The sequence below is a fragment of the Saccostrea echinata genome, unplaced genomic scaffold (genome assembly GCF_033153115.1).
Source record: "Saccostrea echinata isolate AGI-Se365-2 ecotype Australia unplaced genomic scaffold, CSIRO_AGI_Sech_v1 ptg000029l, whole genome shotgun sequence".
Lineage (NCBI taxonomy): Eukaryota > Metazoa > Mollusca > Bivalvia > Ostreida > Ostreidae > Saccostrea > Saccostrea echinata.
In genome coordinates this window covers 30,575,150-30,598,394 of record NW_026889778.1, presented here as the reverse complement: position 1 = coordinate 30,598,394, position 23,245 = coordinate 30,575,150, and the positions used below count along the sequence as shown (strand labels likewise).

The window sequence follows — 23,245 nt, the reverse complement described above, 5'->3', positions numbered from 1 at the left end:
CTTCCGAATTTGTCCTATATCTAAGGATTTTTTTTAAAAATTACGGCTGAAAATGAGCCTTTCAACCTATATACCCCATCGACATATACCCCAAAAATTACGGTTGTGTGACACCTATATCTTCAGGGTAACAAGAGATAATTGGATAGGGGATTAATTTAATTGACTTCATAAAGACTAGATAACAATGTACTAGACATATATACAAGCCATCAATCTGCTTAACTTTGAAACTGTAAGGCATATTATTTGTATTAATTGTTATATGCTAAAATGAAAGAAATAGAAAACTGTAGCATAAAATAGAAATGTAAATATTGTAATATAAAATTATAAAATATGTAAGACCCCTTATCTTTGGTAAGTGGCTATAAAAGGAAGATTTTGCAAAAAATGTTTCCTGTATATCCCTATGTAAAACACTGATACCCTATTGAGACCCACCCCATCCCCCTGAGGGAAAGGAGAATGATTTGAACAAAAACATTATTTGCACTACTTGGGAAATGCTTGATTTTTAATCATGGTCCTGCTATACATGAGAAAAAAGACTTTCGAACATATCTTCTTAATATGAAGATTTTTAAAGGTTTTTCCCTATACATTCATGTGTTAAATTTTGATCTACTACAGTAGTCCTGCCTTAAGCACTGGGGTCATGATTTGAACAACCTTGAATTTACACAAAAGATAAAGCTTTCACACATATTTTATCTTTTCCTAATACCTGTATTGCAGAGTTCATGAAACATGTATTTCCCAAATTTGCCAAACCACATAGTCCAGGAGCGACAGTTCCTCTTCCAGAATCTTGTTCATTGATAGAATAGCTGTTGAATGAGGTTTTGTTATGACTGCTATCTGTTTCTGTTCTGAAAGTGTAACAGACATCATGAAATTAAATTCAACAAAAAGATTCAACATTAATCAATAATAAACAAGAGACCCATGGGCCACAATGCTCAACAGATTGTTTTCCACATATTCATATGTAATCAAAGTACTGAAAGTACTGAATCTAGGTGACGTCTTCCCCAATGAAAACCATTGGAAAGCAAAAAGTGAGCAATATGACAAATGCATTTTGAAACTTATTTGATGTATAAAAAAAATGAACTAGTTACTTATTTATACAGATATGAAAATAATAACAAAAGAATCTTTGCCATATGAATGTGTAAAAAAGAAAAAGAAAAGCATAATTATGTTATATATCTTTAACATTCCAGGCTCTAGGGCCATAAAACTTAAATGAGCTCACTCTTCACTTTTCCACTAATAATTCCTTTTGTTTGTTTATTTATTTGTTTATTGTTTAACGTCCCTCTCGAGAATTTTTCACTCATATGGAGACGCCACGTACCACTTGCTGGTGGAGAGCTACAAATTTTTGACCTACACTCGGCACTTAGGGCCATTGAGCAATGAGGGATCTTTTTCGTGCCAGCACCTACTGCGACACGGGACCTCTGTTTATACGGTCTCATCCGAAGGACCCATCTCCACGTCCCACAGTGGGATTCGAACCCGCGACGTAAGGATCAACTCCTTACTTCGGACTCTAGAGCGAGCGCTTTAACCATTGCACCACGCGGGCGACTTTTGTAAAAGTGAGACTTGGATCAAAAGTGAGCTTGTCTAAGTTTTATGGCCCCCAAGCCAGGAGACAACATTTATCACTGATACAGCTAGCATTTAATACAATCAAAAAACCCTCTTAATGATTTTTTTTTGGCCAAAAGCATGCCTATTTTGACATTTTTTTCATCTAAATTGAAATATTATTTAATCATATGAAGCATTAAAGACTCAAAATACCTTCAGATCTGTAGCAGAGTAGTCAAATATGATGTTCAAATAACTAAAATTCCATGCATTCTTTCTGAGCACAAAATTTTACAAAATTTGAGAGCTCATTCTTTGTATTTCAAGACAATCATTTAAAAATGTAACTAAGCCTTTGTTCCTTAAGTATTGATTTACTACATGTATAATTTTCAAAACCAAAGCAATATGCCACAAGGCCATCTTTTAAAAAATTATTTGGTTGCCCTCTCTGACTGACTGACTAAAAATGGCCCGACTCAAAACTTTTTTTTTTACATTCCAGGACACAATATTTTTTTTCTTTATTCCTCTTATCCAGACAACAAATACAGTGGCTTCCATTTTATCGGAGAGCGGCTTAATGAATATTTCGGCTATTTCAATATAATAGAGCACAAAACCATTTCTTACATATTTATTAATAATTCAACTGATATTCTGATGAGAAAATATTGGAATTTCGTTTTATCTGATACAAAAATTTGGGCTATCATAGTGTTTTTTGATAATCAGCTCCTTGTTCACACCTCCAACTTCATATGTGAAGCCTTTGTTTACACAGTTTGACACCAATTACTTTGACTGGCATGAGTACGACAATGAGGGGATTAGTTACGGCTGGATGCACACAGGCACCTTACCTGTGTCAATAGTGGGCAGAGTAGATGGATATGTTTTGATTACAGTTGTGGTGATCAGCTTGGGTTCAATGATGCATTTGTTAATTATGACAATTATTTGCAATTTTTCGGCATGAAATTTTAATTATTGAACTGATTAGCTTGTGTATGACAATTTGCTTGGATAATGAAATAAGCCTATTCAGTCGTTTAACTTGGTCATTTGGCTTAATATTTGTTCACTCTTTTAAAGGTCATATGAAACAATGTCCAGTGCATTTTGGGTTGTATACGGAAATGAGTTCATCTGAGCTACTTTAATAAGCCTGAAATTATATTTTGAATTTTTTATGCAAGTTAGCGGCAGCAGAGTCGATCAAAATTACTCGACTACAAAAATGAACTTCAACTAGCGCGGCTTATCTCCCTTTGCTTATGACGTCAGTAAGACCCAGTCGTACATTCAGTACTAACATTTATACAACCGATCATGCGTTTTGCAGCGTAAATTTTCAGAAATATCATTATTTAGGCTAAAATGTCGCATAAATATATGATAGATAGTATTTGTCTTTTAACATCCTACTGTAAATTTGCAAGATATTAGTATGTTTTATCTGTGTAATTTATTGTTGTCCTTCGAGACTTCAATCGACAGAGAGAGAGATGATACTACAAAGAGAGGGGGTCTGTACTCGAGTAAGTGAATATATATGCTGTCAAATAATTTACAATTGAATAAATTTCTTACATAAGAATACTGATGATTTGTTTTCTGATTAAATTTTTAAGCCATGATTAGATGATGCTATCTAGGTACTCGGTAGCACGCCCATTTATAAAGCTGAATTCGATTGACCGCGCTGTGTGTGAAAGTGAAACTAAACCTGCATATAAATGATTTCATTTATTTATGGGAAATGAAATGATTCTATTGCTTTCTCCCGTTCTCAGTCACTTTTCTCTCTTTGGTTTTCCCTGTCTCGATGACCCCCCCTCTCTCTCTCCGTATTTTTTTTCCTACCAAAAAGTCTGTACATATACGCATAACACTGTAACTATATTATCGTAATAATTTTAAAAAATCAGACATTAAACGTAATTCTATCTATGTAATCCTACTTTTATGTAGGTATATATTTACAGACAGTTTATTTTAACACAGATTATTATATAGTCTGGTTTTAAAAAAAAGTTGAACTGTAAAAGTATTAATTTTGAGAATTAATTATTCAGGTTCAGTCTCGCAAATAATGGGGGCATGGATTTTTTTTAACTGATCAATTTATGCACGAAGTGTATAAGAGTATTTTCAAACTGCAATTGCTCAGCCAAACGGTAAGAAGTATCAGCACCGTAACATTACAGTGTATGTATATACATTCTCGTAATGCAGGTAAGTTTTGAGCCATTTTTTTTTTAAATCATGCTTCTTCTGACAGCAAAATTACGGTGATGTCATCATAAACCCCTACTTCTATATCGTTTTTACATTAGTCCTCATGTTTCAGATTGCAGAAAGCGTGCATTCAAATACGCCGACTTTTCATTGATCCATGTTTATCATGAACTTCAATATCCCCGTGTTAATTTGGGAAAAAAAGGGGGGATTACTCTTGAGCTACATATTTTTCCCTCTCAATATATGACACAACTTTACAGATTTTGCAAGCCCATTAAATTTTTTATTGTAAGAAGCTTATAAAGGTCAATGTTAATTAATTACGCTGTTTTTGTTGTTAATTATACAATTTTACTGGGAATGGAAAAAAAATATATCATATACGTATCAAACAGAAGTTTTAAATTGTTTCTAAAGTATTAATTTAAAATAAGTAATCATAGTTGGAGGAGAAAAATCTTAATTTCTAAGGGGTATTCATCAGGATCATCCTACGATTAAAAGCTCTCGTTTTCAGTTGCAGTGTCTAATAAACGATTAGTTCAAATAGAGTAAACTGTACTTTAGAATCAGATAGCTCATCTGAATACATATAATCACATTTATACCCACAAAAATGACTAAAATTAACTCAATAAAATAAGGTAAAATTACACTAGATCTAATGCGTTATTTACATCAGTGGGTCTTTGTGACGTCATAAAAACACAAAATCAAGAACGATAAGCGGGTAACAAATTTATCAAGTGTACACGTTTAGGCCTTAATTTTTCAGTTAAGCAAAGGCAAATTTTTTTTTACTAAACGTGATTTGACATTCTTTCATACCAGTCTTTATGTTTAAAAAGTAAAATCCTAGTGTTAAGAATCGTTTCATATGACCTTTAAGTGCAAAATTTATGGTTAAAATCACAAACGGCCCATACTATAAATATACATCTCAAAATCCATACCATCTTTCTCCACATGGCAGACAAGTATGCATGAGACTGGTTAACTCATTGACCAGAGAATTGTCACAAACAGGATAAAATACGTAACCATATTAAAGAAACAAATAAAAACAAAGAAGTTACATTTATAAAAAAAATATTATATATTTTTGTTGATTTTTAATTTACAATCTATTCAGGGAAAAATATTTTACGGTTATTAGTCAAGCATTTAGTCTACTTCCGTTTCCAAAATGGCGACCATCGAAGAAGAATGTAAACATGTGCTGAATTAAGATGGCAATAACTATCAAAGAATATATTTTATACATCAATTTATTTGAAAAATGTTATCATATTAAATTCATAAGTAAGTGAAATAATTTATTTTAGGAATTTCACTAAGTAAACTAATCAAACGAAAACGAAAGTGCAAGTTTGAAATTTGCTACGATGTATTATCAATACATGTAGCTCTATACATCTATCTTTGGACTCGGTATGGAGCAATCGGTTAATCTAATAATCAGCTATTCTGATAAAATTAGACTGACAACTTGACTATTGGATAAAACGGGAGCCACTGTATGTTGAAATTTTCTGGTAAAAAAGTTTTTCCCACCTACCTACCAACCCAATAATTTTACTCTTAGTTGGGAGAGGGCAAGCAAACATTATTTTAAAGATGACCCAATGTTTTACATTATTTACAGTGATTAACTATTATAACTAATAACTTCTTTTAGTAGAAATTATAAATTGACCAATGGTACAGAATTTCAAAATCTGGCAAAAACACCTGTTTTTTACAACTTTATATATGCTTTTTGCCTCCAAGATGCTCAAGAGCAGAGAAGATTTTCAAGGAAATAATCCACTTTCACTGCAGATTCAATATAGCCCTACCCTTATACCAAAGCCCCTAACCCAGGGGTCAAGATATTCACATTTTTGGAAGAGGCACTCTTGCTCATCATTACCATGCACTTAGTATGTTTTCTTAACAAAAACGGGCAGAGAAGAAGATTTTCAAAGAAATAATGGATTTCTAATACAACACTACTCATTCAATTAATTCAATACTACTATATAAACTCACCCAACACCAAAAATCCCTGACCCCGGGTCATGAATTTTGAAAAGATTTCCTTCCTCTTCATAACCATACAAGTAGTTTTTCTGTTAAATACCCATGGGCAGAGAAGGAGATTTTCAACAGAAAAAAAAATGCATTTCCAACATATATTAAATTGACCCCCCCCCCTCCCCCCCTTGACATTTACCTCTGATCCTGGGGCCACAAATTTCACAATTTTGGAAGAGGCATCCTTGATCATCATAACCTTGCACTTAGTTTATCTGCTAAATACCTATGAGCAGAGAAGATTTTCAAAGAATAAATGCAATTTCACTACTGTAAATCTGGCTATTTTTACTGTAGGTAAATTTTTAGCAAAGTTGCATGTGCATTGCATTCACAAAAATATTTTTCTTAAAAATAAATCAACAACAATAATACAAATAACTAGAAACTCATTGCGAGCAATGAGAGGTCTTCCGTCCGATTCTGAAAACAAAACGAAAATTCAAGCTGAAAAAGTGATAAAAGAAATATAGACACTCTGGAGATTTAACCCTGGTCGTCAACGTGAAAATCCAACGTGCTAATCATTAACAATTCGCTTTTTTGCATCACTTCCTGTCACGACCGGAAGTAACGGCGATACAATAAAGTAATGCAAGTTTTAATTTAAAAAAGAAAAATTAAAATTTTGATTTCTTTGATCACTTCCTGTGACGACCGGAAGTGACGGCTGACGCTCTGAACCCAAATGGTTTTGCCTACATCTTAAGGTCTGTTGCTCATATAAGTTTGGTGTATTAATCTCTTACCGTTTCCGAGATCTTGCTCAGACAACTTCTCATTTTGAGGACAGAAAAACACCCGACCGGAAGTGAATTTTACAAAGCTTAAGATACTTGACGTTACTCTAGTCATTTGCAGTCTAAATAACACATTTAGAATTCATTTCAAATGCTACAAAAGACATTAATAACTAGAGAAGATATTAATGGGAAAGAAAAATACTCAAATTATGTAGTTTTTCTCTTATAACCGGAAGTTGACGTTTTGTTTCCAGTGAGACTAACATATTTCGAAACTACAAAAGAGATGCAATAGCGTGATGTAAGTATTGATTTTAAAAAGAAAAGTTGAAATTTTACGATTTCTTTGATCACTTCCGTAAGCGACCGGAAGTGCCGACGACGAACAAAAAGTAGCGACCCGGCTAGTATCTATCACGAGCTATAATCCCTGAAAGTTTGACATTGATATCTCTTGTCGTTCTTGAGATTATCCGCGGACAAAATGTCATTTTGAAATCAGAAAATGGTCTGTCACTTGGCACCGGAAGTAAATTTCCAAATTTTCTCTCAGATAGATCAAGTTCATTTTACAACACACTATTCCTGAAAATTTCATTTAAATCCATCCAATAGTCTTTGAGAAATCGCGTGCACAAAATTAGAAAGTGACTTAAAACGAAAAAAGCGAATTCCTAGAGTATGTTTGAATCAACATTAAAAAAAATTATATATTTAGTATTCCGATAAGACGCTTTATTATCCCTACTAATATCGCAGAAAAATATTTAAAAACAAAAAAATTGAAAAAATCGATTTTTGAAAGCCACTTCCTGTAGCGACAGGAAGTGCCGACGGCGTACAAAAATAAGCTTCCCGGCAAGTCTTTATCACGATCTATTATTCCTGAAAGTTTGACATTGATATCTTTAGCCGTTCTTGAGATTATCCCTGGACAAAAATTCATTTTAAAATCAGGAAATGGTCCATAACTTGGCACCGGATGTGATTTTTGGAATTTGCTCCCGGATAAAATAACTTCAGCCTACGACACGTTTTCCCTGCAAATTTCATCCCAATTCACTCAATAGTCTCTGAGAAATCGCGTGCACAAAATTAGAAAGTCAAAAAAATAATAATAAGAATAATAATAATAATAATAACTAGAAACTCATTACTAGTAATGAGAAGGTCTTCCGTTATACAACTTCCTGTTTGCATGAACATGTCTAATCCAACTTCGGTATTAGCCTCAAACTGATGTAGAAGCAGAATAACTTAAAAAAAATTACTTTTTTGCTTCGTTTCCTGTCACGACGGGAAGTAATGACTACAAACAATTTTTACACGATGCAAATGAACTGATGACTGACTATAAGTCCTGAAAGTTTTAGACTTCAGTCTTTTACTGTTTCCGAACAATTGTGAGAACAAATTCTAATTTTGAGGACAGGAAAACACACGACCGGAAGAGAACTGAATAAAAATCTCTGAATTTTCTCTTGACTTTTGCAGTATCTACAGCATATGTAAAAACATTTCAAATACTTATATATAAGTGATATTTATGAGAAAGTCAAACCACGAAATAAAGTAGTTTATCTCTTAAAACCGGAAGTTTAAAGTTTTTTTTCCGGTGGAATCTAACATATTTCAAAACAGCTTAAGGGAAGCAAAAAAGTGATGAAAGTTTGAATTTTAAAAAGAAAAGTTTTTGGAAATTTTCAATTTCTTTGATCACTTCCTGTGATGACCGGAAGTGACGGCTGACGCTTTTAACCCTATGTGTTTTGCCTTCTCACCAAGTTTCATTACTCCTATAAGTTTGGTGTCTTACTTTCATGCCGTTTCCGAGATCTCGCTGAAATAACTTTTCATTTTGAGGACAAGAAAACACGCGACCGGAAGTGAATTTTACTAAGATATTTCACGTCACTCTAGACATCTGCAGTCTCAATAACATCTATAAAAACATTTAAAGAACTCTATCTATAAGCGATATGTTGGGGAAAATTGAAAACACCTATTATGTAGTTTTTCTCTTATAACCGGAAGTTGTCATTTTTTGTTTTTGGTGGGACCAACACATATCGTAACTGTGAAAAAGATACAATTATATGATGCAAGTCTTATTCCAAAAGAGAAAAGTTGAAATTTTTGATTTTTTTGATCACTTCCTGTGACGACCGGAAGTAACGGCTGACGCTCCTAACACAATTCGTTTTGTCTACTCCTCAAGGTCTAATACTCCTATAAGTTTGGTGTCTAAATCTCTTACCATTTCTGAGATATCACTCGGACAAGTTCTCATTTTGCGGACATTTAAACGCGCGACCGGAAGTGAATTTTACAAAGATATTTGACGTTACTCTAGACATTTGCAGTCTTAATAACATATTCAAAAATCAGTTCAAATACTTTATCTATAAAAAATATTTATGGGAAAGTAAAATACTTAAATTATGCAGTTTTTCGCTTATAGCCGGAAGTTGACGTTTTTGTTTCCGGTGGGACCAACATATTTCGAAACTACATATAAGATGCAATAAAGTGATGCAAAAAAAGATTCAAAAAAGAAAAGGTGAAATTTTCGATTTCTATTATCACTTCCTGTGACGACCGGAAGTAACGGCTGACGTTCTTAACCCTAATGGATTTGCCTACTCCTCAAGATCTATTACTCATATTAGTTTGGTGTCTTAATCTCTTACCGTTTCTGAGATCTCACTCGGACAAAATATTTTTGAAAAAAACGGAAATCGGACATATCTGACGACCGGAAGTGAATTTTGAAAAAATGAAAAAATCGTCTGGGCGTATTTTCATTCTCTATCATCCCTGAAAATTTCAAGAAAATCCGTCCAGCCATCTCTGAGAAATCGCCAAGAAAAGAAAAGGGGGAAAAAAAAAATAATAATAATAATAAAAAGAAGAAACAGTAGAATCACTATAAGGTCTTCCGTCTGAAACGGAAGACCTTAATAAGAAACAGTAGAATCACTATAAGGTCTTCCGTGAAGACGGAAGACCTTAATAATAATAAGAAACAGTAGAATCACTATAAGGTCTTCCGTGAAGACGGAAGACCTTAATTATTTTGCTGACAGCTGCTTTTTTTTTTTAACCCGGTGAACAGGTGTTCGTAAGCAGTGGTCATTTTAAGAAATCTGTTTATACTACAAGCTAATTACCCGTGACAATTCGTGCCTTAACTACATTCAATATCTTCCGATATTTTGATATGCAGTATGTCTCTTTTAAATTATTTCTGCAAGAAAGAAAGGCCAGTTGTTTTATCTAACAATGAATCCCTAGTATGACAGAATCTTACCGGAGAACTTAGTCTCGTGTATAATGAAACTCGACGAAAGAAAGGAGATTGCATGTATATGAAACATTTATTGCACATGCGTAACTTATAAACTGTTACAAAAATTTTAAAAGCTTTTTATTTTTAGCACCGATGACAATTTGCAAATTTTAAAACATAAAAATTAATCAACAACTTTTTGACCCATATTCACAAAAAATAAATCGACATAAAAATTTCCAGATTTACGGTATATAATCAATAGAGCCTGCTCTAACACAGGGGCCAAGATATTCACAATTTTGGGAGAGTTGCCCTTGCTCATCAAAACTATATACTTGGTTTATCTGCTAAATACCCAGTGGTTGAGAAGTAGATTTCATAGAAATAATGCACTTTCCCTCTATAATCAATTGAGCCACGATGTTACGATGTAACACCAGAACCCCTGACCCAAAGACCAAGATATTCAAAATTTTGGAGGAGGTGCCCTTGCTCATCATAACTATATACATTATTTGGTTTATCTGCTATAAACCTAGGAGCAGAGAAGATTTTCAAAGAAATAATGCACTTTCACTATAAATTCAATAAAGCCTCCCCCCCCCCCTTTCCCGGAGAACCCCTTACTATGGGGCCACAAATTTCATAATCTTGTAAGAGGCATCCTTGATCATCACAACCATGCACCTACTTTATCTTCTTTACAACAGGGGGAATGAAAAAGATTTTTTAAAGAATTAATGCATGTTCACTATATGATCAATAGAGCCCCGCCCTAACACCAGAACCCCTGAACCACCTGCCAAAATATTCACAATTTTGTCCCAGGGGCTAAGATATTCATAATTTTAGAAGAGGTGCCCTTACTCATCATAACTTTATACTTGGGTTATCTGCAAAATACCTAGAGCAGAGAAGAAGATTGTCAAAGAAATAATAACTTACACTTTGCAGTAAGTGCTACCTCGATATATTGCCAAATTTTGTCCAAGACAGATTTTGGCATTAAAGAAGGGTGGCAATATAAAAAATTCTGCCATAAATTACAATTCTGAGGGTAATCAAAACAAAAAAAATAGTGTACGTAATTTATTTCAGTTACAATCTGTTTACGTCATGCTTGTGCACATATGTACAAGGGCAGCTCTCATTTCTTTTTGAAATGAAAGAAAAAGTGAGCAAGCTCACATACCCCACGCTCCCCCAAAACTCGACAATGCAGCATGTAATGAATGGCACAGTGCATTTTAAATACACAGTATAATTCAAAAAGGGGCATTACTTGCAAAAAATCATCACATCAAAACTTCTTCCATACAAGGATATCCAAATCTTTGTATGTTACAAATTTAATTGGGCTGAAGTTTCTAGATAAATAATGGAATCAAAATTTCTTGGTAATATACAAATCTATACATTATGTCTGAAATACCTACAAAGTTTCAGGAAATTCAGTGCAAGAGTTATGCTGACAAATTGTTATCCAAATTCCTCAGTGATTTCGATTTGTTAATAAGTGTAAGTCCATGTCCAACACATGACAATTTACGCATCTAAATAATTGATGGAAACAAAATTATGATGTAGTCATATGAATTTGTTGATATACTGTACTTATGAAATTATTTAAGGCAAAGCACCAATTTGAGATGGGGAGGGGGGGGGGGGAACTATCCAAGATTTTGTGTGTGTGTTAAATCATTAATATTTTGATCTCAAAATCTATAGGCCTGGGGTCTTTTAAGGTCATAAAATATTTCACATAAAAAATTAATCACAAAAGCTGATTCCAATGGATTTCCTTATTACCTAGCTGGAAAGTTTCTTCAATAATAGGCAAAACTCTTAGGGCAAAAATAATGGAATTGGAATTTCCTGGTAATATGCATGTCTACACACTGTGTACTAAATATCTGCAAAGTTTGACCAAATTCTATGCAGCAGTTTAAGAGGAGTTGCACTGACCAACTGTTCATCTCTAAAATCAAGATATGGCCAAAAATCTTAGTTAAAAAATGCCGAAATTCCCAGAAACATAATGGAATCAGAATTTCCTAGTAATATGCACATCTACGCACTGTGTACTAAATATCTGCAAAGTTTGATCAAATTCTGTGCTGCGGTTTATGAGGAGTTGCACTGACAAACTGTTCATCTCTATATTCAAGATATGGCCAAAAATCTAAGTTGAAAAGTGCCGAAATTCCCAGAAAAATAATGGAATCAAAATTACCTGGTAATATGCATATCTTCACATTGTGTCCTAAATATCTGCAAAGTTTGACCAAATTCTGTGCTGCGGTTTATGAGGAGTTGCACTGACAAACTGTTCATGTCTATAATCAAGATATGGCCAAAAATCTAAGTTGAAAAGTGCCGAAATTCCCAGAAAAATAATGGAATCAGAATTACCTGGTAATATGCACATCTACACATTTTGTCCTAAATATCTGCAAAGTTTGACCAAATTCTGTGCTGTGGTTTATGAGGAGTTGCACTGACAAAAAAAAACAGGACTGACGGACTGACTGACTGACTGACTGTCTGGTCAAAAACATTATACACCCTGCAACTTGTTGCATGGGGTATAAAAAAAGTCTTCTTTTTTTTATGTTTACAATATTTTGACTGAAAAGAAATAATATGTCAGAATGTCTATTGAACACTTATCAATCTCCTGTTCTTTTGCTCTTTCATCATGCTCTAATTAATTGGCATTGTTATCGAGGGTTTTCCTTATATAATTTGACCTTTTGTTTCCAAAAACCAGTGGCAGATGGCAATAAGTGGAGATGGCAATATATCAGGTGTATTATCACAGGGGGAAATCCGTTTTTGGAGAATTCCTGGCAATTAGTGAGGGTGGCAATATAACAAAGGGCAATATACTGAGGTAGCACTGTATAATCAAAAGAGCCAATCCCCCCCCCCCCCCTTCTCAGGACCCCACACCCTGGGGCCTTAAATATCACAATTTTAGAAGAGACACCTAGTTTATCTTCTTTATATACAGGGGGAGAGAGGAAGATTTTCAACAGGAAAAATATGCATTTTCCCCGCCTTAACACCAGACCCAGGGGCCATGAAATTCACAATTTTAAAAGAGCCCCCCCTCCTCATCATAACTATATGTATTTAGTACATCAGCTTAATGCCCAGGAGCAAAGGAGAAGATTTTCAAAGCATTAATGCACTTATATAGCATTAACTCTTTCCCCCTCACAAGCACCTCTTGATGCCTAGCCAGGATTTCCGCACAAGCGTCTCGACGCCCATCTGTGATTACCGCACTAGCGTCTCTCGACGCCTATACAGAATTTCTGCACAAGTGCCTTTCAACATCTTGTTATTTTAAGACTATGTGAAAACGAGACTATGACGTTGACAACTTTGGGGCAGGTATCAAATTGAAGCGTTATTATTGGCCTACAAAAATAAAGTATGTGCACTGTCATCAATTCATGTGTACCTACAAATAAAGACTGTTTTTACCTTGTATGGTAGGAAAAATGAAAGTTGTTAATTCAAAATGGTGGATTACGAAGAATGTACGGTGAGATTTTTTCTATTCACGTGACAATTTAGATGAACTTTATGGGTTTTAGGATGCTGAATCGAATACATATATTCATAAAAAATTCATTTGTGCAGAAAAAATTAATTCGGAACATTATAATTCGCCAGAAAACCTTCAACATTTCATGGCATGCGAGTTGATCAGCTAGTGAAAGTCACATGGCCAATATTCCAGAGCGGATTTTTGTGCAAAATCAACTGCACCAAAAGATTTCTTGGGTGATATGTTTTATCCAAACATTATTACAGACTATGTGCATCAGGAAAATAAAAGTGCATGGCGAATAAATGCACAGAAGGGAAAGGAAGACGGTGTCTGGTATAAAATCACTGAAGCAGAAAAAAAGGCTTACTTGGCCAAAAAAAGAAATTAAAAAGATTATCTGTGTGTGTAAACTTTGCAGTGTGCATCTGTGCAAAATTAAAGTGGATCTTTTCACATACCAAAATAGACATTGAAACCTTTTTATTGACTGTAAAATGATTAAATTCTAAATATTTTGTCATAAAAAATGTGCATATATAAACTGACTCTTGACATTTACCAAACTTTTTCTTAGTTTAAAAATAAAGGATTGGCTTTAAATTATCATCATTGTAAAGATTAGACTGTGCTGAAAATAAAAATACTTGGTTTTATATATATTTACCCAATAATCTGAGAGTAATAAGAACAAGAGGCCCAAGGGCCTTAACGGTCACCTGAGTATAAAACAACAATCCATAGAAGATCCATAGAGTATAAAATAAACTGATAGAAGGAGCTTTTGTAAATCTTAAACTGTCCGTTGTGGCCCCACCCTATCCCCAGAGTCCAGAGTCATGATTTGAACAAACTTGAATCTATACTACTTGATGTTTCCATGTAAATATAACAAATCATGGCTTTGCATGCTGTTCTTGAGAAAAGATTTTTCCTACATATTCCAATGTAAAACTTTCATTGTCCATTGTCGCCCATCCTACCCCTGGGGATCATGGTTTTAACAAACTTGAATCTACACTACCTGAAGATGTTTCCACATTTTATCTTTCTTGGCTCAGTGGTTCTGGAGAAGAAGATTTTTCCAATGTATTCCCATGTAAAACTTTGATCATCCATTGTGGCCCTGCCCTACCCGTGGGGGTCATGATCTGAACAAACTTGAATCTACACTACCTGAGGATGTTTCCAGATAAGTTTCATTTTTCTTGGCCCAGTGGTTCTGGAGAAGAAAATTTTTAAAGATTTTTTTCTATGTAAAACTTTGATCTTATCAAAATGACTAATCATGGCTTTGCAGTTCTTGAGAAGAAATTTTTCTATATATTTCTATGTAAACTTTGATCATCCATTGTGGCCCGCCCTACCCCCGGGGGTCATGATTTGAACAAACTTGAATCTACACTACCTGAGGATGCTTCCATATAAATATGACTAATCAGGGCTTAGCTTCTCCTGAGAAGAAATTTTTAAAGATTTTTCCTATATATCTCTATTTAAAACTTTGATCGTCCATTGTGGCCCCACCCTACCCCCAGGGGTCATGATTTTAACAAATTTGAGTCTACACTACCTGATGATGTTTCCATATAAGTTTCATCTTACCTGGTCCAGTGGTTCTTGAGAAGAAGATTTTTTAAAAGATACCATTAATTTTTCACTTATTCTTAATTATCTCCCCTTGGAAGAAGGCATGGCCCTTCATTTGAACAAATTTCAATCATCTTTACCCAAGGATAGTTTGTGGCAAGTTTGGTGGAAATTGGCCCAGTGGTTCTTGAGAAGTCGAAAATGTGAAAAGTTTATGCACGACGCACACCCGCACAACGACGGATGAAAACAGATAGCAATAGGTCACCTGAGTGACTCAGGTGACCTAATAAATATAAAGCACTGTGATTTTTTTTCTTTATTTCTGAAAATGCCTGAGTAAATGGGGTTATCACTGATGCTAGACTGCTGTGGAGATAAGGCTGCAGCAGTGGCTTACTATGGGAGTATACAGTAACGCCTTATCTTGAAAGCTCTGAGGGGGAAATAGTTAATGCACTCTCACTATATAATCATTAAAGCCCCACCTTAACACCAGAACCTCTGACCCAGGGGCCATGAAATTCAAAATTTTAGAAGAGGCACACTTCCTCATCATAATTATGCTTTTGTTTGCTGAATACCCAGGAGCAGAGGAGATGATTTTTTAAGAAATATTGCATATTCACTATATGTTCAACAGAGCCCAATTAACCCTAGCACCAAACCCCCTGACCCTGGGGCCATGAATTTCACAATTTTTGTAGAGGGCTCAATGCTCATTACAATCATGCCAACAGTTTGACTGCTTGATGTCTATAGGAGTAAAGAAGATTTTTAAAGATTGCATTAATTTTAGTGAATTTTGCCCCACCCCTCAGGCTAAAGGAGGGCATGGGGCCATGAAATTCACAATTTTTGTCCCCTTCATCAAAATATATGCTATGTGCCAAAATTGGTTGAAATTGGTTGAGCAGTTTCAGAGAAGAAGCAAAAAATGTTCAGAAATTAAGGCACATCGCATGTCGACAAACGAAAACAGATAGCAGTAGTTCACCTGAGTTTACTCAGTTCATGCCTGTCCTAAGCAGCCATGTAGGAAAATATTTTAAGAAAAGCAATACCGCATTTTAAAATTTGACTAATCAAAAGACAGTGAATTAGGGGATCCATGATTTTAGCGATGGATTTAGTCCAGCAATTCAATATCTATAGCTGTAAGGTTTCAAGATCGAAGGAAAATTATGGATACAACTATCAAAATACTTTGCATAAATGTAATGAAGAGGCAAAAAAACATAACAATTACAGGAAATGCCACTGCATGACTCCATTTGAAAAACAGCAATTAGCTGTTAATCCTCTTTTTAGGAAGATTTCTTTTATAGCACCTTTGTTGAAATTAGGGATGGCAAATTGTTACCAGTTAACCGATTACTCGCTCGGAACAATGGTAATTGGGTATAAAATCTGTAATCGGTTAGTTGGGTATAAAAAAATATCTGTAAATTTGGACGCATTTTCTTTAATGTAGGTTGCGGGTTTGTTGACGTTGTTAAAACAAGGTACACAATTTATATGATTTGGGCGACTTTCTTGTGCAAATTTGATTTAACGTCACAATGAGTAAGAAATCTTCGATTATTTTTTTTTAAATCTTCAATACAACAAACTGAAGTTATCACAAATAGAAAAACTTTTACGATTTAAATGTTGGAAAATCTAAAGCATTAGAAAGCATTTATTTATCATCACATTGAGACCCTAACAGTGTCACGAAAACATATGGAACAAGTGTTAACTGCATGATTATTTTTTTTCCCTTTGACATATTTTAATAAAAAGTTTGTTACTCTGATGAACTGTCATTATATAAACAACTGCAGTTACAGCTGTTAAATCAAAAGTTTAAACTTTATTTTTAAAAAGGAAATTTTGAAAATAAATGTATATCTATATCACAATTGAAAAACTGCTCAGGTACTATGAAGTGTAAAGCATACCTTCAATAAGTAACAGCTTACACGTGTACAATACTGTTCATGAGCGGATCTAGAGGGGGGTTGGGGGGTCCAGACCCCCCACCTGGAATTTGCAAAATCATTTAAAGTATATACTGAAGCAAATAAAAAATTACTTTGGACCCCCCAGGAAAACGTGAACCCCATCATTATCACCATTTTTTTACATTTGGGAATGGACTTTATGGGTTTTTGTCTTTGATTGTCAAGAAATTTTCTGGGTTTGATACGTTTGGGAAAGGAGTTTACGTTTGTTTTGTTTTGTTTTTTTTGCTTGTGAAGAAAATTCTGGATTGGATTTTTTTTGGACTGGGGTGGAAGCCCCCCCCCCCCCCCCCCCCCCCCGGAAAAAATTCCTGGATCCGCGCCTGCTGTTAGCTTCAGATTTTATCTTATTTGCTTACCTGGTCGAGCAAGTTGCGCTATAAATTGAAAAGTCACTAAACAAAACCAAACAAACAAACAAACAATCTGAGTAGTTATTTTTTAGCCTGTCGATAAGATGAGATGAGGCGGTGGGGGGGGGGGGGGGGGGGGCGAGAAGTTCTTGGTATTTTTTTTTTATTTACCAACAGAATAGGATTCATTTGGGGGGGGGGGGGGGAAACGCTGATGAAATGTGGTGATAAGACTGCGACATCATGTTAATTAAAGGAGCAGTCGTATGCTGCGTGTGTACTCGTACCAGTAATGTGAAAATTCCGTATACAAAGAAGGGTTTTGTATAGTTTTTTCAAGAATAAGAAATATAATCCATCCATATTAAATACAAAAAATCCACTCATACAGGAACTAGCTCCCAGTATGTAAAAAAAAACAACTTTTTTTCCTAATTAAATTCTCTAATTAATATTCCCTCCCCCATTCTTGTAAGTAAAAAAGTCTCTGAATTATGCTAGGAGTACTGCACCTGCAAGCCCCACCCAAGCCTTCTCTCTCTATCTCTAGTTACATCTTAAAAACAATTGAAACCCATAAAGTGTTTCAGACAAGATTTATTGTTACCTAACTCATACACCTGTTTTTATTTTACATTAAATGTATATAGACATAAATTTCTTTCTTATTTTTTTTTTCTGTTTTTCTGCGATAGTTTATAGCGTCATTCTTAAAAAATGTTACATTTTGCAAATTAAAAGCAATAATTCGTATTTAAATTACAAGAAAGCTAACTCAAAGACATATTAATTTTTTTACATAGATTTATCGGAAATCATCTCTGTGTGAAATGACCTAAGGGGGAACAATTTCGTCTGCACCATTTAAAAACTACTGAGATTTTTTTACACGAAATCTTGCCTGAAAACGAGTCAAAAATGATGTATTCCCTATAGAATTCAATTGAATAGCATAGAAAATGTTACGAACAAGGATGGCATGTTTGGAATTTAATAACGCAAAAATGATGCACACGAATATTATAAAATTTTCAGAGAATGTACAACAAGAGTTGGAGATTCAAATAACTAATTTTCATAATATGTTTTCGAGCAATATTTAAAGTTCACCAACCCCGCAACCTATGTTAAATTCATATCTAAAAAAAAAAAAAAGAAACAAATGCATACAATGTGTGACATCTGCTCTAGAAAATTGTCAATGTCTGATTTTACAGGCATGATTGTTCCATTAAATTTTTTTCTGGGCTATTGAAATTGAAATAAAATATGTACTATGTAGTTTCCTGATCAAGATAAACAGAAAAGCTGAGGATGCTTCCATGTAGATATGACCAATCAAGGCTTTGCTGTTCTTGAGGTTTTTAAAGATTTTCCCTATATATTCCTATGTAAAACTTTGATCGCCCACTGTGGCCCCACCCTACCCCTGGGGGTCATGATTTGAACAAACTTGAATCTACACTACCTGAGGATGCTTCCACATAAGTTTCATATTTTCTAACACAGTGGTTCTCGAGAAGATTTTTGGAAAATGCCATAAATTTTTTATATATTCGCAATTATCTTCCCTTGGAAAAAGGTGTGGCCCTTCATTTGAACAAACTTGAATGCCCTTCACCCAAGGATACTCTGTGCCAAGTTTGGTTGAAATTGGCCCAGTAGTTCTGGAGAAGATGAAAATGTGTAAAGTTTACGGCAACAACAATGACGCCAACAACAGACAATGAACAAATTTTGATCAGAGAAGCTCACTTGAGCCTTTGGCTCAGGTGAGCTAAAAATGAGTCATTAAATGAAAACTTTGTTTATCACATGTAAAATTTGATAAATTCTCTTTTGGTTCCAAGTTATGGATTATTTCCTGATTTTTAAATGGACTTTTGTCGATGAATGTTCTAAAAAACAGCTAAAGATATGAACTGGAGACTTATTGGAGAAGATAGATCATGACCTTTAGATTTGCAGAATCATCTTTTTGTTTTCTACAGAGCACGAGTAATTTTAACATTTAAGTTTTAACAGATTTCATATTTCCTTTTTAAACTCTTAATGAATATAATAAGAGGCCGATAAAAAGTAAAATTACATTTGAGCCGTCCCATGCGAAAAGGGCCCTTAAGGTAAAAATTTTCAAAATTGACTTTTCAATGGATTATGATAGACTATACCCATACCGAAATAAATTATAACTTAGTTATAACTTTTGTAACTAAAAAAAGGTACAAAAAAGTTATAACTAAGTTATCGGAGTTTGGAACCGCCTGTTTTAAGTGAGGTATAATTTAGTTATAACTTAGTTACAAAAAAGTTATAACTTTTGTATAAGTTTTCATTTTTTATTTCAACATAAATACAGCAAGTGCAAAAAGTTACAAAAAAGTTATAACTACAAAAAGTTATACTTATTAAAAGTTACACAAAAAGTTATAAAAAAGTTACAAAGTTATACTTTAGTTATACCCAAATAAACGGTGGAAAAAGTTACAAAAAAGTTATATCCGGAAAAAGTTATAAAAAAGTTATACTTAATAAAAAGTAATGAAAAAGTTATAACTAAAAAAAGTTATACCCATGAAAAGTTATACCTTTAAAGATTATGAAAAAGTTACAGAAAAGTTATAACTATGAAAAAGTTATGAAAAAGTTACAGAAAAGTTATACCTAAAAAAAAGTTATAACTACAAAAAGTTATACCTAATAAAAGTTACAATAAAATTATACATTTCATGTTAACCTCTGGTGGAATTACTCAATTATAGGCTTTAAAAAAGCTACTCATTAAAATTTTTACAAAAAGATTATTAAAATTTTTACAAAAAAGATTATTTAAAAAAAATTAAAAGCACTTACAATTTTATTTTATAAACATGATTAAGAGAGCTTGGTTCATTGTCAAATACAATTGAATGAATGCACATTCATGTTTTCAAGTCTACCTTATTTTTCATCAAGCCATCATAACAGATTGAAATTTCTCACAATGGTTGTTTTCTTAAAATACATTTTTTTAGCATATAGTCATAAGAGTTTTTGTAAATTTACCTAGTAAACTGCATTCTACTCTTGTGAACTTTTATAAATAGGCATCACTGCCTAGATTTTAACTCTCTAGTTTTTCATGTTAGCGCCATGATCTAGCTGTACTTAAAAAAAAAAGAAGGTTCTAAGCAGTGATTTCGGTCACAGTTCTTAGCTGCATACCACCCAAGTCCTTGCACAGGTATCCTTGTGGATGTACAGTTGTGATTTTTATCTGGATTATTTAAAGACGGGCTGCACCAGTAGTCGGCCGAGCTGGTCGAGGGACTTGGCTGTCCGGCCAGCAGTCTGCGCCCCTTGACAGGTTGTACTGGTAGTAGGCTGAAGTGGTCATGGGACTTGGCCGGCCAGCAGTATGTCCCCCTCGACAGGCTGCACTGGTATTTGGCCGAGCTGGTCGAGGGACTAGGCTGGCCGGCAGACGGTCTGCGCCCCTCAATGGCCTGCACTGGTAGTCGTCTGAGTCTTCATTTGAAATATGCTTGCAATTTCAACCTTCTCTTCATTTTTCTTCAATTCTGCAAAAATTAAAAAGGTTCAAACTTTAAATATTTTAATTTTTTCTTTTAAAAAAAAGTTAAAGTGTTTCCTGCACTCAAAGCATATCAGATTGGAACCACTCTTTAATATCAATTCATTCAAATTCAAGGCATATGCATCTATAACTTGGAAAACAAGAATTAGAGTTCTGTTGTGTAATTGAGAAAATTCAACCTCAAGACTCATCACATACACATGCATTAAAAAAATTTTTAAACATAAAGAACAATATAGAACCTGACAGCTTTATAGGAATTAGCTTTAGATTTATCGAATTTGAAATAAAAATAAGATTTGATTATTTACTTACCTAAAACAGGTGATATTTTTGAAGGATTTCACTCCAGCTTGGCACAGACATGAGATGCTCATGGAAAGAAATAATGCACCAGTATACTGCTGAAATTAAATAAAAATTATAAATTTTATTTTACTCATTTCAGTACACTATATCATGTTATGATCATGTGGTGTTTAAAGGCTACAATATGTACAATATTAAAACAGTTCAGAGAATCTGTTAAACAATTACACAATATAGGTCATTTAATAATTAAACTGATCTATAGGAATATTTAAAGAATTAAATATGACAAAGAATAACATTTTTTGTTCACATACTAAATGCTGAAAAAAAATTATGTTTCAATTTCTTCACTTCAGTCTTTGTCATTGACACACCAATCAAAACAAACAAGAAATCTGAGATTCACATGCCTAGAATTTTGTTCATTCTACATATTTCTTCTTTTTTGAAGGCCCATCTAGAGGTAATAAACATTTCCTACCAAAAACATCAAAATATTAACATAAATATTGCCTTACCGAATGATTTTGTCATCGTTTTTCTATCAACACTTTCAACACACCAACATTCAAATCGTCCATGAAAAAATCCGCGCTCTGTTGTTGACCAATCAGAGACTTAGAATAAGTCACGTGATTGAAAATAAATAAATAAATAATTCATAATTAATTTATTTTAAATCCAAATAAACATAATTGTGTATTTTGAAACTTATCTTAAATATTAAAAAGCCAGTTGGTGTTAAAATTTTGAAATAGAGTTCAAACAAAACGGACAAAACGGACGTCGTTGCCGCCATATTTGTGTCGTTGCCGCCATTTTGAATTTAATATTTTATTTATTTATGAAAATAACTAGTAAAACTGGGTTATTTAATCAGGCAGATAATAAAATCCACATGTCCTAGTCTTCTGCTAAAATCTTAATATAACTGGCAGTCTTTATTCCCAACATCGTAATATCTGTTAATAAATGAACATACACACACTGTATGTTGTTGTTTATCTTTCTAGCCACCCTTATTACGATTGATTTACTTTAGATTTCAAACAACCCTTGTAAAATTGTACCATTGCGTAATACACAAGCTGAAATTTACGAAGTGTAGGCCAAAAAGGTCATCTAGTACAAACACCTGTGTCACGAGAAAACAATGGGGAAATTAACACTGTTTTGCACACGAAGAAAATCTGTGAAAAATATTAAATGACTTCATGAGATTATAACATTTGACCACTGTTTATATCTCTTGAACATTTATATTTCTCCAGAATTAGGGAAATTATTCCACCTTAAGATGTACATGCATATAATTTACAAAACATGAAATCTATATAATACGTATTTTCTGAGAGAGAGAGAGAGAGATTATTCCCAACTTTAGATGAAACTAGTACTTACAAGACAAATATTAATTAAACAACAATATTTATTAATGAGAGAGAGAGAGAGATTTATTCCCAACTTCAGATGTAATTTACTACAAGTCTCAACTTCACATCTCTTCTGTGGATGTGGCTGTGGACTGCAATGGATGAGAAAAACATTGGTATTAAAGATGTCTAAGAAGCCTCCCTTTTTCTTTAAAAAAAAAATCTCAACTCACAACAAAACAGAAAAATAAATGTCTGCGTAAGTAATAGCAGTATATAATGCAATTCATTATATGAATAATTTTTAGATAAAGAAAATTCTGCATATAAACAGTGGTACCTTTATGTAGCCCTTAATCATCCCCACCTTTTTATTCATATACTCTGTAGATATTACAGGTATGTAAAACTGTATTACTATACTAATATAATCATGCTTATTTATTATTTTATATGATTAAATTTCAACAGTTATATAAAAAAAAAATTTAATTTAGGTGTATGGTAAAAAAAAA

At 33.7% G+C, this 23,245-nt stretch overlaps 1 protein-coding gene and 1 long non-coding RNA gene across 3 annotated transcripts in view; both read right to left on the bottom strand.

Moving 5' to 3' along the window:
* LOC133195809 (ubiquitin carboxyl-terminal hydrolase 15-like) overlaps positions 1 to 23,245 on the bottom strand; it is a 427,782-nt gene that overhangs the window by 235,929 nt on the left and 168,608 nt on the right. For both annotated transcript variants that reach the window (XM_061331759.1, XM_061331760.1), the window contains exon 6: positions 728 to 872. In XM_061331759.1, the coding sequence (XP_061187743.1) occupies positions 728 to 872 (145 nt within the window). The remainder of the gene's footprint in view (positions 1 to 727; positions 873 to 23,245) is intronic.
* LOC133195825 (uncharacterized) lies at positions 20,215 to 22,575 on the bottom strand. The gene is made up of 3 exons (XR_009722244.1): positions 21,876 to 22,575; positions 21,361 to 21,449; positions 20,215 to 21,028 (listed from the first exon to the last, which is right to left on the bottom strand). It is a non-coding gene; the product is annotated as an uncharacterized LOC133195825 (long non-coding RNA).